Genomic DNA, 15,496 nt, shown 5'->3' with positions numbered 1-15,496 from the left:
ACAGAGAACATGATGGGTTTAAACATTAGTACCTATTAACTCAGCCATTTAAAAATACGCAGGAGCCAAACTCTTCCCAACCCACCACCCAACACACACACACACACACACACACACACACGCCCTTGTCATTGGAATCAAATCATATAAATGCAACCGGCTCACTTCTCAAGTGGAACCTTCCAAAAAGACATAGTGATCTGAATTTCATATCTAACAGTGGGGAGGATGCAGCTAAGAAAGAACGGCATTTTCAAAGCTCTCCACCCCTCAGCATGAATTATTTCTAAGTCGCCCACGGGTCTTCCTTGATTTTGTCCATCTGTCTGTTCTGGTGCCATCTATCACATTTGGAGATCTCACTGCACAGCGGATTGGCTTTGGAAGCTATTTGCCTCACTGATGCAACTCTTGCGACAAAGGTTTGAAATGGACATCTCTTCTGGCCTCTTGGAGTGTCCTGGACGCTTAGGTCTCAAACTGTGGATTTTGAGCTTGGAGTAGAATTTGGGGAACGAGGGACTTGAAAAATAATACACCAGAGGGTCCAGCATGCTGTTCACGTAGGTGAAGCTGAGGGTGACGTGGAGGGCTACGTGGACAGAGGGATCGCAGGCGCTGGTAGGCACTGTCCAGAGGAAATATAGTCTGGCCGACACGCTGGGCAGGTAGCAGGTGATGAAGACAGCCGCCACCACCATGATGAACCGGGTAGCCTTCTTCATCCGAGTCTGCCTGGCCAGGCGCTGCCTCTGCTTCAGGCTCCAAATGATCTTGAAGGAGCAGAACAAGATGATGCTGAGGGGCAGGAAGAATTCCAGCTGGAACATGACGTCGTGCCAGCCGTTGGCCGACTCCATGATGAAGCTTTCACAAGTTATGGTCTTCTCTTGCACACACAGATGGTTCTCCATCAAAAGATACAGAGTCCCCAGGATGACCATGGTCCAAAGGGCACAGGCGATACCAACTGCAGTCCGGTTGGAGATGGCATTCACCATATGGTGGGGGTGGACCACTTTAAAATACCTGTCCACAGCCACGACCGTGAGGAAGACGATGCTCCCAGCCCTGTTGGTGGCCAGCATGAAGAGTGCCACCCGACAAGGTATGTCCTCAAAGGCCCATTGCCTGTGTCTGCGGTAGTAGTCTGTCCGAAAGGGCAAGCAGATCATGAGAAGGAAGTCAGCCACAGCCAAGTTGAAAAGGAAAATAGTACTCGGCTTCCAGGTCTTCATGTGAAAGCAGAAACCACACAGGGCGATGCCGTTGCCCAGGGCGCCCAGCACGAAGGCCAGGATCAGCAACGGCGGCATCACCTGGGAGATGGGGTCCTCCTGGATGAGGCAGCACGACCTGTTTTCCATGGTGGACAGAGGACCAGTGTTCTGTGTGTTGGGCTGTGGAGTCCCCCCAAAACACAGATGCTTACCTGACTGCTCCAGCTGCTGCGTTTCCACCTTCTTCACCCTGGGACACAGGTACCACACGTGTGCATGGATGCAGCCACTCCACGGAGAACAGAAACCTCGGCCAGGAAATGGGAGACTCGAGGTGGGGGTTCCTTTCTCTGGAGCCTGGGTCACAAGCTGCCTGTCTCCCGGAGAGCCGAAGCATGCAGCACCCCAGGGCTTTGAAACGCAGGTAATTTCACGCAGTTGTCATTTCTGGGAAGCAGCTGGCAGGTTCAAGGAGATTCGTGTTGGAGAGGAGTAGTTGAGTCCTGTCCCAGAATGATTTTTATTTTCAGCCTCTCTCTTAGCTGGAGAATAAGCAAAGCTGCCCAGAAGGAACGAAAAAAGAGCTTATTTGTCCACCCTCCCGGTGGAGAAATACAAACATTTCCTGGAGCCGTTCTGGGTCTCTGCTTGCGCTTTCCTCCCTAACCTTTGCCTGACAGCTGTCCTCTCCCTCATCCTGTGGGGCGCTGCCAGGCCGTGCCAGGGAGGGGGAGGTTTAGCTCTGCATCTCCTCAGGGCCACTTCCTATGCCAGGCCCCAAAACACAGCACTTCAAAATCAGAAGGATCTGCGGAGGAAAAGAATCCTTAATATAGCCCTTGCTGGCTGTTAGAAAAATTCTCTGAAGTGAGTCGCCATTCCTCTCCCCCATTTGCACCTCCTACCCTTTGCATTCTTCCTTGGAGCCAAGTGACCAGTTGTACCACCACCAAGACCATGAAATGGATCTGAAGCCACCTCTCACGTCCGTGTTCATGAAACAGCCTCTTTGGGAGCCAGGTCCTCCCTCTGCTATCAGCAAAAGAGGATTTGGCTCTGAGTTTCCCAAATTCCGCCGCTCGAAAGAGCAGAGTGCCATGATCTGTGTGGTTTTTTTGTTTGTTTTCTTTTTTGGCTGCACAGCATGTGGGATCTCAGCTCCCCAGCCAGGGATCAAACCCATGCCCCCTGTGTTGGAAGCGCTGAGTATTAACCACTGGACGGCCAGGGAAGTCCCTATAAGTTCTAAATTTTAATTACGTGCTGAGCCCCTTGGTGAGGGAGAATGAGAGTTGGGGCAGTTGGTCAAGGAGTTTATCTCATAAACGATCATTAGTAAAATTCGTCTGCTCCCAAGACCAGAGCCTTGGCTAAACTTCCCTGTCCTTTGGCTTTAGAGATGATCTGTCTGTCCTTTCAGCTTTCAGTTTAGGAAAGGGTGAGGGGAGGGCGTGCACGGAGAGGAGGAGTATGCCTTCTTCCAGATGCTGGTGAAAGCTAAATTCTTCCCCCTGAATCCTGGACTCCAAATCATCCCAACAACCTTCCCCTCTGTCCCCACCCTAGCACGGATCATTGTCACCTCCCTCCTGTTGAAACAGTTGAGTCTCCTTGCCTCTAGTCTATTTTCTGTAATTCCTCTCCCACTCTACAGTGTGATTTTTTTCTAAAGCACAGATATGATCATATCTTTTTTTTTTTTTTCCCTTAAAACCCTTCAGTCTGCCAAGGTGATAGCTGTGTGGCCTTTGAGCCGTATCTGGTTTGAGAACCAGTTTGACTTGGCCCATATGTTTTATTTTTATTTTAGTTATTTATTTATTTTCTGCGGTACGCGGGCCTCTCGCTGCTGTGGCCTCTCCCGTTGCGGAGCACAGGCTCCGGACGCGCAGGCTCAGCGGCCATGGCTTACGGGCCCAGCCGCTCCACGGCATGTGGGATCTTCCCGGACCGGGGCACGAACCCGTGTCCCCTGCATTGGCAGGCGGACTCTCAACCACTGCGCCACCAGGGAAGCCCAGCCCATATGTTTTAAAAACCTAGGACTGTCATATAAAAACCTGGATTTCCAGGGACTTCCCTGGTGATCCAGGGGTTAAGACTCCACGGTTCCACTGCAGGGGGCCTGGGTTCGATCCCTGGTCGGGTAACTAAGATCTCATGTGCCACACAGCATGGCTGAAAAATTTAAAAATATATTTTTTAATTAAACAAAACAAAAACACTCCTGGATTTCCAGCCTCTCTTGGAAACTGGAAGATCTGGTCACACTGGGCCAACCATTCCTGCCTGGTAACAGTGTGCTGAAGCTGAGAGTAGCTGCACCCTTGAGACAAGGCGAGAATCCCCATCTTGCCACAGTCCTCACCCCTCCCTGTGACCTGGTCAGCTTCGCTCACCGACACGCCTGATCTCTGTGGGATTTTAAGTTTGTCACCTCCACTCCAGGTTAAAGGTCAAGTTCCTTGGGTTGGTCTACAAGGCCCTTCACAGATGGTCCCCAAACTAATTTTCCAGTGTCATTCTCCTGTCACTTTCCTCCTCACACCCTACCTGTGAGTCTCTGAACTTCTTACAAATAAATGTGTCCACCAAACAGCTACATTTAGCTCCCTCACCAATCCAAGAGGTCCTTGGAGATAAAGTCCATGTTCTTGACAGTAAGGGCCTAGAAGAAGGATCTGATGATTAACTCCTTCTTTTACTGGGAGCACATATCTGCCACTTTCACTCTGTGGACCTTTGTGATTCTGTAAGAAGCTGCTAACTGATAGAGGGGAAACTACCGTAGGCTGGAATGCCCCAAAATGAGGCTGGGTGGGTGACCCTGAGTACTACCTCAATATGGTCAGGCTGGATTTTTCAACAGATGGAAAAGACCCTTCCTTCTGGGTTAGCAGATACCATCGAGATTCTTGTAAACACTAACACAAGTGTTTCCCTTTTCCCCGAATGACGAACACGTGCCTTTTTTTTCCACATCCTTTCTGTTTTGTCAAATCACCTCCACTCCCTCTCTCTTCCTCCCTCTAGAGTTAGCAGGGGATTAAGGAAGAAAAGATAGGTTTCTCTTTCTCTGAAAGTCTACTGCTGATAATAGGGGAGGCTGTGAATGTGTGGGGATGGAGGGTTTGTGGGAGATCTCTGTGTCTTCCCCTCCATTTAGCTGTGAACTTAAAACTGCTCTAAAAAAAAGTCTTAAATTTTCTTTAAGCCAAATTTCATTACTGTTCTTATTTTCACTTCTAGCAACCAATTACAATGCCTGATATAAAATAGAGGCTTGGCTAGTGGGAAGCAGCCGCATAGCACAGGGAGATCATCTCAATGCTTTGTGACCGCCTGGAGGGGTGGGATAGGGAGGGTGGGAGGGAGACGCAAGAGGGAGGGGATATGGGAACATATGTATATGTATAACTGATTAATTTTGTTATAAAACAGAAACTAACACACCATTGTTAAGCAATTATACTCCAATAAAGATGTAAAAAAAAAAAAAAAAAAAATAGAGGCTTGGGACTTCCCTGGCGGTCCAGCAGTAAAGACTCCACGTTTCCACTGCAGGGGACGTGGGTACGATCCCTGGTTGGAGAACTAATATCCCACATGCCGTGCAGCACGGCCATAAATTAATAAATAAATTAATTAAAAATAGAGGCTTTATTGATTAAAAAAATGTTTACTCAATGAACCTCTGAGGTACTTTAGATGCTTCAGGATCCCCCAAATGAGGAAGATGTTATCTGCTGTCTGGGGCTGAGTGTTTACTAGGAGAAATAAGACAAATGCATAAATAACAATAGAGGAAAAGCAAATTGAATAAGCGGTTTAAGGCAATATTTTCCACAATGTGGTAGACATTCCACAGATGATACGTGAGATGATTTTAGATGATGGAGAGTAGTATCCATATGGACTTTGACTTTATAGCTATGACTTTATTTTAATATGTGTTCGAAAAAAATACAGCTGGTTTATTGGAGTTTTGTGAGGGGGGGATGAGAGAGAGTTGTTAAAATTTCTAGGGGCAGAAATAGAAGGAACAGACATTCCGGAAAATGAGGAGCATGGAAAAAGTAAGGTGGTGGGGGGCATCTGAGGAATGTTCGAGGAGTCTGGAATTTGGAGTCTATGCTGTAGAATCATAAGGAATAAAACAGGTCACGATGAGTGGGGCTGTGTTGCAGAGGACCTTGAATTCAGTGGCAGGGGGAACCTTTTTTTTTTTTTCTTTTTATACAGCAGGTTCTTATGGAGGAATCTTTTTTTTTTTTAACTTATTTTATTTATTTATTTTTGGCTGCATTGGCCCTTTGTTGTTGTGTGCGGGCTTTCGCGGTGAGCAGGGGCTACTCTTCCTTGCGGTGCGCGGGCTGCTCATTGCGGTGGCTTCTCTTGTTGCGGAGCACGGGCTCTAGGCACGTGAGCTTCAGTAGTTGTGTCACGCAGGCTCAGTAGTTGTGGTGCACGGGCTTAGTTGCTCCGTGGCATGTGGGATCTTCCCGGACCAGGGCTCAAACCCGTGTCCCCTGCATTGGGAGCCCAGAGGCTTACCCACTGGACCACCGGGGAAGTCCCCACACTGCTACCACTTTGGCTGGTCCAAGTTTCTAGAGGAAACAACCACCTCCTGATTGGTTCTCCTGCCTCCTGTCATGCTCCTCCTCCAACCCATCTCCCAGAACTCAAACCTGATGATGTCACCTGCCACCCACCAACCCAGCTGAATGCTCCCATTCTCCCATTGTTGTCCTTAGCAGGGAATCCAAGACACCATAGGAACTGGCCTCAACATCCAACAGGAGGCGTAGCAGTGTTTAGTGTCCGAAGGCTGTGTTATAGGGGCCGCTGGGGACACATTTCCCTTGCTTCCTAGTGCTAGATACATCCTCTTTTGTTGGCTTCAGCAACTTCCACTAGAATTTTCTAAATACAATGATGGAAATGTTCTGTAATATACATGTAGCTCTTGAGCACTTGAAATCGGGGCTAGTGGGCACTGAATTTTCAATATTATTTAATTTTAATTAGTTTAAATTCTAAAAGCCACATGTGGTTTGTGGCTACCATACAGGGAGCCCAGGGGATACCTCTTCCTCCAGCCCCCAAGCCTCCTGTGCTTCTCCCTCTCTAGTCCGGGTTAAACCCTCTTCTCTACCCCTATCTGTCACTCACACACTGACCACGCAGGATTGTGACAGTTTACCTGTGTGTCTCCTCCCAGCCCCTTGTCTCCACGAAGCCTAGTGCTGGGTCTGATTCAGCTCTGCAAGCCCAGACTGTAGCCTGGCACCAAAGGGACACACAAGGAGTATGTCTTGAGTAAACGAATGAACTAGTGGACGAATGACTCCCAACAGACCTCTGTAGTTTACTTATTCTCCTGGCTCTGAGGAGACACAGGAAGGGCAGGTTGAAAGGACCTGCAACCACACCTGCCAGGCTGATCTGGTGTGAGCTTGGAGCTCTTGGACCCCGCCGGGCCACCTCCCCCGATGCTTTGTGAGATAACATGGTACTTTGTACGTGGCAGGGGCAGGCAGTGGACGTTCCCTGTGGGACTGCCCAGCAGGTGGGGAGAGGGGGGAGTGTCTGTGTGGCGGTGTGTTAGGAACGCACACTCCTCCTGGTGTGTCTCTTTCACTCCCGCACCTCGGCCACACTCATAACACTTCCGATGTCAGGTGTGTGGGACTTTTTTTTTTTCCCCACGCCACACGATTCTCTGTGACACCAACTGGGTGTCCTACAGTTTGATTCAATTCTGACACTAACCAGAGTTAGCCCAGACCTTACAGGTTAAAGGTTCGGTCCCATGAGACTGCCCCCCACTTTGGATGCTAATTGCAAGTTGTGGGTCCCCTAGATACCTACAACTTATGTTCTACACGGCTGCAATTCGAGGTTCCCATGACACCCCTCCTCAGATTCGAGCATATGCTAGACCAGCTCACAGAACTCAGGGAAAGAGTTATGTTTACCGGTTTATTATATAAGGAAGGATGTGATAAAGATACAGAAGAGCAGCCAGATGAAAGGTATGTAGGGTGAGGTCTGGAAGGGTTTTGAGTGCAGCAGCTTCTGTCCCCATGGGGTTGGGGACCTCCTGGTTCATGAATGTGTTCACCAACGCAGAAGCTCCGCAAACCTCATAGAATTGGGATTTTTGTGGAGGCTTCATCATGTAAGCACGGTCGCTCATTCACTCCATTTCCAGCCCCTCTCCTTTCTCTGGAGAATGGGGGGTAGGGCTAAAATTCCAAGCCTCGAATCATGGCTTGGTCTTTCTGGTAACCAGCCCCCATCCAACAGTCCATTAAGAGTCACCTCATTAGGGCTTCCCTGGTGGTGCAGTGGTTGGGAGTCCGCCTGCCGATGCGGGGGATACAGGTTCGTGCCCCGGTCCGGGAGGATCCCACATGCCGCGGAGCTGCTGGGCCCGTGAGCCATGGCCGCTGAGCCTGTGCATCCAGAGCCTGTGCTCCTTAACGGGAGGGGCCGCGGCGGTGAGAGGCCCACGCACCGCAAAAAAAAAAGAGTCACCTCCTTAGATGGGACTTCCCTGACGGTCCAATAGTTAGGACTCTGAGCTTCCACTGCAGGGTGCTTGGGTTCGATCCCTGGTCGGGGAACTAGGATCCCACATGCTTCAAGGCATGGCAAAAAAAAAAAAAAAAGTCACCTCATTAGAACACGAGACAATCCTATCACCCCGGAAATTCCAAGGGATTTAGGAGTTCTGTGTCGGGAACCAGGGGCAGAGACCAACATATATAGTTCTTATTATGTCATAGGTAGAAATCCAGGGCCGCTGCTTCTCCAAAACGCCTTTCCCAATCAGAGACCTGGTATGTGACTGTGTTATCTTCCTGAGGGTACTAGAACAAATTACCACAAGCTTGGTGGCTCAAGACAACAGAAATGTATTCTCTCACCGTTCTGGAAACTAGAACTCTGAAAGGAAGGTGTCAGTAGCGCTGTGCTCCCTCCAGAAGCTCTAGGGAAGAGTTTGTTCCTTGCCTCTTCCAGCTTCTGGGAACTGTTGGCAGTCCTCGGCTTGTGGCCACATCACTCCAATCTCTGCCTCCATGGTCACATAGCCTTCTCCTCTGTGTACCTCTTCTATGGACACTTGTCAATGGATTTAGGGCCCAGATCATCCAGAATGATCTCAGGACTACTAACTTGAATACTGCAAAGACTCTTTTCCCAAATAAGGTCATATTCACAGTTTTGGGGGGTTAGGATGTGGACATATCTTTTTTTTTGAGGGGTAACCACTCCATGCATTACAGTGACCTTCTCTTTTTCTTTTTTTTTTTAAAGAGTCCTTTATTTATTTATTTATTTATTTATTTATTTATTTATTTACACTGAGCAGCTTGTGGGATCTTAGTTCCCCAACCAGGGATTGAACCCAGGCCCTTGGCAGTGGAAGCACGGAGTCCTAACCACTGGACCACCATGAAGTCCCTACAGTGACTTTTTTTTTTTTTTTTTTTTTTTTTTGTGGTACACGGGCCTCTCACTGTTGTAGCCTCTCCCGTCGTGGAGCACAGGCTCCAGACGCGCAGGCTCAGCGGCCATGGCTCACGGGCCCAGCCACTCTGCGGCATGTGGGATCTTCCCAGACCGGGGCACGAACCCATGTCCCCTGCATGGGCAGGTGGACTCTCAACCACTGCGCCACCAGGGAAGCCCCCTACAGTGACCTTTTCAACCTCCGTGTTTGAGTCTCAGAGTTCCTTTCTCTACCAAACTATTTCAAAATGCCCTCTCTGGAATCGAGGAGGAACTACTGACTGAATTTACGGTGTAAATGATTTATCACATTTTTTGTTTTGTTTCCTGCTACAGCCCAGGAGAAAGCTAGGGGCCTGAAGGTTAAGGAGAGAGCTGGGGATTGCTTCACAGGGTGATCAGGAGAGAAGTTACCCTGACCTGGCACAAGCTGACAAGGAAGTTCCTCACCATTTCAAAATGAGTCTTAAAAATTGCAAACAATGTGTTTTTTTCCTAGGTATAAAGTGTAAGAAAAATTAAAAAGAGAGGGGGGAACTATAAATTCAAAGAGATTTAATAGATATAGGGAGTTACCTGGTGGTCCAGTGGTTAGAATTCTGTGCTTTCACTGCTGTGGTCCCGGGTTTGATACCTGGTCAGGGAACTAAGACCCAGCATGCCGTGAAGCATGGCCAAAAATTAAAAAAACTAGATATATTAACCAATTGTTTGTACTCTCAATTCCAACTGTGAAAAAGTACGAGACATTAGGGGAAATCTGAACAAGGACCGGCTAATTAAGGATAATAAGGAATTGTTGCTAATTATCGTAGGTGTGATAACGGGGTATTTTGGTTATGTTTAAAGAAAGAGTCCTTATCTTTTGGAAATAAATACTGAAATATGTGTAGATGAAATTACATGGTATTTGGGATGTGATTCAAAGGAGTCCAACAGGAGAGGGGAAGATAAATAGAAAAACAGAGGTTATGAAGTTTTGATTGTTGTGGCTGGATTATGGGAACAGGGATATTCATGTCCTATTCCCCCTGTTTGTATATATTTTCCATTATAAAAAGTTAAATAAAGTTGAAAGCAACTTAAATCTTTAAGTGGGGGGCTTCCCTGGTGGCGCAGTGGTTGGGAGTCCGCCTGCCGATGCGGGGGACATGGGTTCGTGCTCCGGTCCGGGAGGATCCCACATGCCGTGGAGCGGCTGGGCCCGTGAGCCATGGCCGCTGGGCCTGCGCATCCGGAGCCTGTGCTCCGCGACAGGAGAGGCCACGGTAGTGAGAAGCCCGCGTACTGCACACAAAAAAACAAACAAACAAACAAAAATCTTTAAGTGGGGAATGAGATAAATCATGGTGTCTCCATTCAATAAAATTCTGTGTACCTATTAAAAAGAATAGTAGCATTCACTTGTACAACACTACCTTTGGATCAGGCCCCCCCAAAACACAAAAAATACACTGGAGTTTGTGTTGAATAATCCCATTTTTGGAAGCTAAAAAAATAAGGTATACGCTGTTGTGCGTCGCTGGGTAGAAATGTAAAATGGCTCAGCCACTGTGGAAAACAGTTTGGCAGTTCCTCAAAAAGTTAAACATAGAATTGCCATATGAACCAGCAATTCCACTCCCAGGTATATACCCAAAAGAATTGAAAATAGGACTCAAACAAATACTTGTACACAAATGCTCAGAGCAGCACTAGTCACAATAACTAAAAGGTGGTATGATTGTTTATTTTATGTGTCATCATGGCTGGGCCACGGTGCCCAGATATATGTGGTCAAACATTATGCTGGATGTTTTTCTGAAGGCGTCTATTGGAAGAGATTAACATTTTTTTTTAACATCTTTATTGGAGTATAATTGCTTTACAACGGTGTGTTAGTTTTCTGCTTTATAACAAAGTGAATCAGCTATACATATACATATATCCCCATATCTCCTCCCTCTTGCGTCTCCCTCCCACCCTCCCTATCACACCCCTCTAGGTGGTCACAAAGCACTGAGCTGATCTCCCTGTGCTATGCAGCTGCTTCCCACTAGCTAGCTATTTTACATTGAGATTAACATTTAAATTGGTGGACTTTGAGTAAAGCAGAGTGCCCTCTATAATGTGGGTGGGCCTCTTCCAGTAAGCTGAAGGCTTTACTAGAATGAAGACTGACCTCCCCCAAGCAAGAAGGAATTATGCCTGCAGATGACCTTTGGACTTGACCTCAACATTGGTTCTTCCCTAGGTCTCCAGCCTGCCAGCCTACCCTGCCGACTTACCAGTCTTCATGGTTGCATAAGCCAATTCCTTAAAATAAATCTCTCTCTGTATATATATACATCCTATTGGCTCTGTTTCTCTGAAGAACCCTGAATAATACAGATAGAAACAATTCAAATGTTCATCAACACATGAACAGATAAACAAATTGTGGTATCAACACACAGTGAAGTATTATTATTCCATCATAAAAAGGAATGAAGTTCTGATTCATGTTACAGAGTCCATGAACCTCAAAAACATTCTAAGTGAAAGAAGCCAGACATAAGATGTAACGTATTATTCCATTTATATGAAACATTCAGAATATATAAATCATAGAGACAGAAAGTGGATTAGTATTTTCCAAAGACTGGAGATAGGGGAGAATAGGCAATGACTGCTTAATGGGTACAGGGTTTGTTTTGGGGGTGAAAAAATGTTGGAACTAGATAGAAGTGGTGTTTGCACAACAATGTATTAAGCCACTGAATTGTACTTTTTTTTTTTTTTTGGCCACGTTGTGTGGCATGGGGGATCTTAGTTCCCTGACCAGGGATCGAACCTGTGCCCCTTGCAGTGGAAGTGCGGAGTCTTCACCACTGGACCGCCATGGAATCCCTGAATTGTACACTTTAAATGGTTATTTTATGTGAACTGCAACTCAGTAAAAAACATGTATATGCATTTTAGAAATCTGGAAGATAAGAATATGTGCTCTGGAGTTAGGCTGCCTGGGTTTAAGGTTAATTCTTTCACTTATTGGCTGCAAGATCTTTAGGCAAGCTACTTCCCTCTTTAAGTTTCAAATTCCTCATGTGTCAAATGGAAATGATATTACCCATGTTATTCTAATATGAAGGCAAAATTGTAATAGGGAAGAACTTCTGCATTCTATTACAAGTTAATCACTAAAGGGATTTTGCCTATAAGTTTAAATTATGCATAATGGTCCATCTCTGGGAACGCTGCCTCCTATGTAATGAGTGTTAAGCTAAAATACATCAGTTTAAGATGTAGAGAACAAACGTATGGACGCCAAGGGGGGAAATTGGCGGGGGGGGTGGGTGGGCGGGGTGGTGGTGGTGGTGGTAGGATGAACTGGGAGATTGGGATTGACATATATCCATTAATATGTATAAAATGGTTAACTAATAAGAATAAAATAAAATAAAATAAAATACATTGGTTTAGCTCACAGGAAACCTCTTGACCAGGCTCACCTATGAATGGCTGCAGGAAGAAAGAAATTAACACATCCCCTCTTAAGTCTGACCAGAACCAGGACTTTACCCCCTCCACTTTTAGTATAAAAGAAGCATGAATTCTAACTCAGGGAAGATGGTTCTTTGGGACTTTAGTCCACCATCTTCTCGGTCTGCTGGCTTTCCAAATAGAGTCGCTATTCCCTGCCCCAACAATTCATCTCTCAATTTATTGGCCTGTTGTGCAGTGAGCAGTACAAGCTTGAACTGAGTAACAAAAATGAGTTAATCTATGTAAAGTGCTTAGAGCAGTATACAACATAGAGTAAATGCTATATATGTTTTAGTTAATATTCCTATTAATATCATTATATGTACCAAACTGTTAATAGCACTCCAGAGAGGGGGAAATTTTGGTTTTTTACTGTACACACTATGAATGTTTAGTAATATTTTTGTAATAAAAGAGAGGTACACTTAAATGTATTGTAATATAACTCTCAGAATGTCAGGGGGCTGGGACTTCCCTGGTGGCACAATGGTTAAGACTCCAAGTTCCCAATGCAGGGGGCCCAGGTTCGATCCCTGGTCAGGGAACTAGATCCTACATGCATGCCGCAACTAAGGAGCCTGCCTGCTGCAAATAAGACCTGGTGCAACCAAATAAATAAATATTAAAAAAAAAGAATGTCAGGGGGCTTTGTGCCCCTTATACAAGGGCTAAACAAAGACGGGTTTCACTGTAAACCTGATCAAGTTCCTGCCCCATCATGATAAAATTGTATCATCTTTGTAAATTAATCCTCCTCTACATTGAATATTTATGGGCCTCTTGTGGCAGAACTTGTGTCCTTTGTTAGTCCTGTGTTGCAGGAAGGGCAAATGACCTTATGAAACATCAAGCTTTTTGGAGAAACAGAACAGGTTGCTTTTCATTAACCTCTGTCATGTCTGTTCCTTCCCTATCATCTCAGTCCCCCCATCCTTCTTCCTTTGAGCAGGGCTTCTGGGATCAAGAGCTTGGCTGATGGGGTAGTTCTATGCTGTTTGGGTCTTCCCAGCATCTACATGCCCTCCTTTTGGCATTGGCACCCGGATTTCCTTTGCTGACTGATCCATCCCCGAGGTTTGGCCGTCTCTGAGGTTTGGGAGGATCTGGCTCTAGGAATGGACATCTGGCAGATCAGATCGTTTCATCCCTGTGGCCACTGTGACTGGGTCAGGTGGGCACAGGACTCAAGGGACTGATGACTCCATTTGGGTTGCTCTAACAAAATACCATGGACTGGGTGGCTTATGAACAACAGGTTATTTCTGTGATTATATCTCACAGTTCTGGAGGCTGGGACATCCAAGATCAAGGTGCCGGCAGAATCACTAGTGAGTGGCCACTTCCTGTTGTCTGCTCTCTGCGTCCTCACATGGCGGGAGGGAAGGGAGCTCTCTGGAGCCTCTCATATTTTATCTGAGGCATCAGTGGTTTAATGGATGGGGGAGCTTACACGTATGAAGCAAGTTCCTGGAACGATGCCCCACCACGTGCGGCGCATGGCAGGCAGGACTTGGTGGCAGTCTTCACTCTCAAGGGGAAGGGAAGATGACGAATTATAGGGGAACTGATGTCAGGTGGGCTCATTTGCTACCAGGGAAACCAGTGGAGGGGTACGTCCTTCACTGTCCCTTTGATAAGCTATCACTATCTGGGACCTGGGGCAAGTACATAGGAAGGTCAGTCATGTGAGTAGGGTGTAGGTGAAGCAGGCCCTTGTCGGGGTCTCTTTTATAAGGACACTAATCCCATCATGAGGACACCACCTCTTAATACTATCATACTGGGAGTTAGGATTTCAACGTACAGTTTTGGGGGGGACACAAACATTTGATCTATGGCAGACACCAACCTGAGTTGTTTGCTAGAACCACTGGAAAAGATAGTCTTTCTTCTGGGATTGCTAAACTAGTAGTAAATTTGGGGAAGTATTTGGAGAGTATGACCAAAGCGTAGGGGAGAAGACAAAACATGAAAAGAGATAGTTTCTTTTCTAAAAACTTTTTTTTTTTTTAATTTTTGGCCCCACTGCAGAGCATGTGGGGTCATAGTCTCCCGACCAGGGTTTGAACCTATGCCCCCTGAATTGGAAGTGCAGAGTCCTAATCACTGGACCGCCAGGGAAGTCCCCTAAAAAACTTTTAAATTTGAAATAATATCAAACTTACAGAAAAGCTACGAGAATAGTACAAAGTAACTCCCCTACCTGTACCCAGAATTATCAAGCATAAGCACTTTTCACTTTTGCTTTATAATTTTCTGAGAGAAGTAGATTTAAAAAAAAATTGTACTGAAGTAGAGTTGATTTACAATATCATGTTAATTTCTGCTGTACAGCAAATTGACTCAGTTATACATACATATATTCTTTTTCATATTATTTTCCATTCTGGTTTATCACAGGATATTGAGTATTGTTCCCTGTGCTATAGAGTAGGACCTTGTTGTTTATCCATCCTATATATGCTAGTTTGCATCTGCTAATCTCAGCCTCCCAATCCTTTGAGAGAGGTAGATTCTTTTTTTTTCTTTTAATAAATTTATTTATTTATGGCTGTGTTGGGTCTTTGTTGCTGCATGCAGGCTTTTCTCTAGTTGTGGTGAGCGGGGGCTACTCTTCGTTGCGGTGTGCGGGCTTCTCATTGCGGTGGCTTCTCTTGTTGCGGAGCACGGGCTCTAGGCGCACAGGCTTCAGTAGTTGTGGCACGCAGGCTCAGTAGTTGTGGCTCGCGGGCTCTAGAGCACAGGTTCAGTAGTTGTGGTGCACGGGCTTAGCTGCTCCGCGGCATGTGGGATCTTCTCGGGCCAGGGCTCAAACCCGTGTCCCCTGCATTGGCAGACGGATTCTTAACCACTGCGCCACCAGGGAAGCCCCTGAGAGAGGTAGATTCTTGAGTATGTTATTTTATCTCTAGAATCCAGCTATTCCTGAAACTGGAATCCAATCCTGGGTTCTTAAAATTTTTTCATTAAAAAAATTTTTTTTTTCCTCCAGCTCTCTGTCTCTCTGCACTGGGAGCAGCAGCTCTTCTGCCACAGCTCTTCATCCCCTGAAAATGTACATTTGCACGTTTGTCTCCACCTCCTTCTAGATCAGGAGAACCTCTAAGCTACTGAGCCCATCGCTGTCTGCAGTGGTGCTGAAATGAACAGAGATGCTGACAGATGAGAGCCTCAGCAGCTTGGCAGCCCCATGTCCCCTGACTTTGCTTACTCTTAGCAGCAGCTTCCAAAACAGTGCCCCCAGCTTTTTT

The 15,496-nt window shown here is 46.4% G+C and overlaps 1 protein-coding gene across 1 annotated transcript; it reads right to left on the bottom strand.

The window, feature by feature from the left end:
- Positions 1-359: 359 nt before the first annotated feature.
- HCAR1 (hydroxycarboxylic acid receptor 1) lies at positions 360-1,367 on the bottom strand (the record flags this gene model as incomplete). The annotated part of the gene is made up of 1 exon (XM_082640239.1): positions 360-1,367. The coding sequence occupies one exon, from the start codon at positions 1,365-1,367 to the stop codon at positions 360-362; it is 1,008 nt and encodes a 335-aa protein (XP_082496365.1).
- Between the last annotated feature and the right edge of the window lie 14,129 nt (positions 1,368-15,496).

This window comes from Mesoplodon mirus, assembly GCF_964341445.2.
Source record: "Mesoplodon mirus genome assembly, chromosome: 13".
Lineage (NCBI taxonomy): Eukaryota > Metazoa > Chordata > Mammalia > Artiodactyla > Ziphiidae > Mesoplodon > Mesoplodon mirus.
Note: the sequence above shows the minus strand (reverse complement) of the source record. Positions and strands in the feature narration are given on the sequence as shown.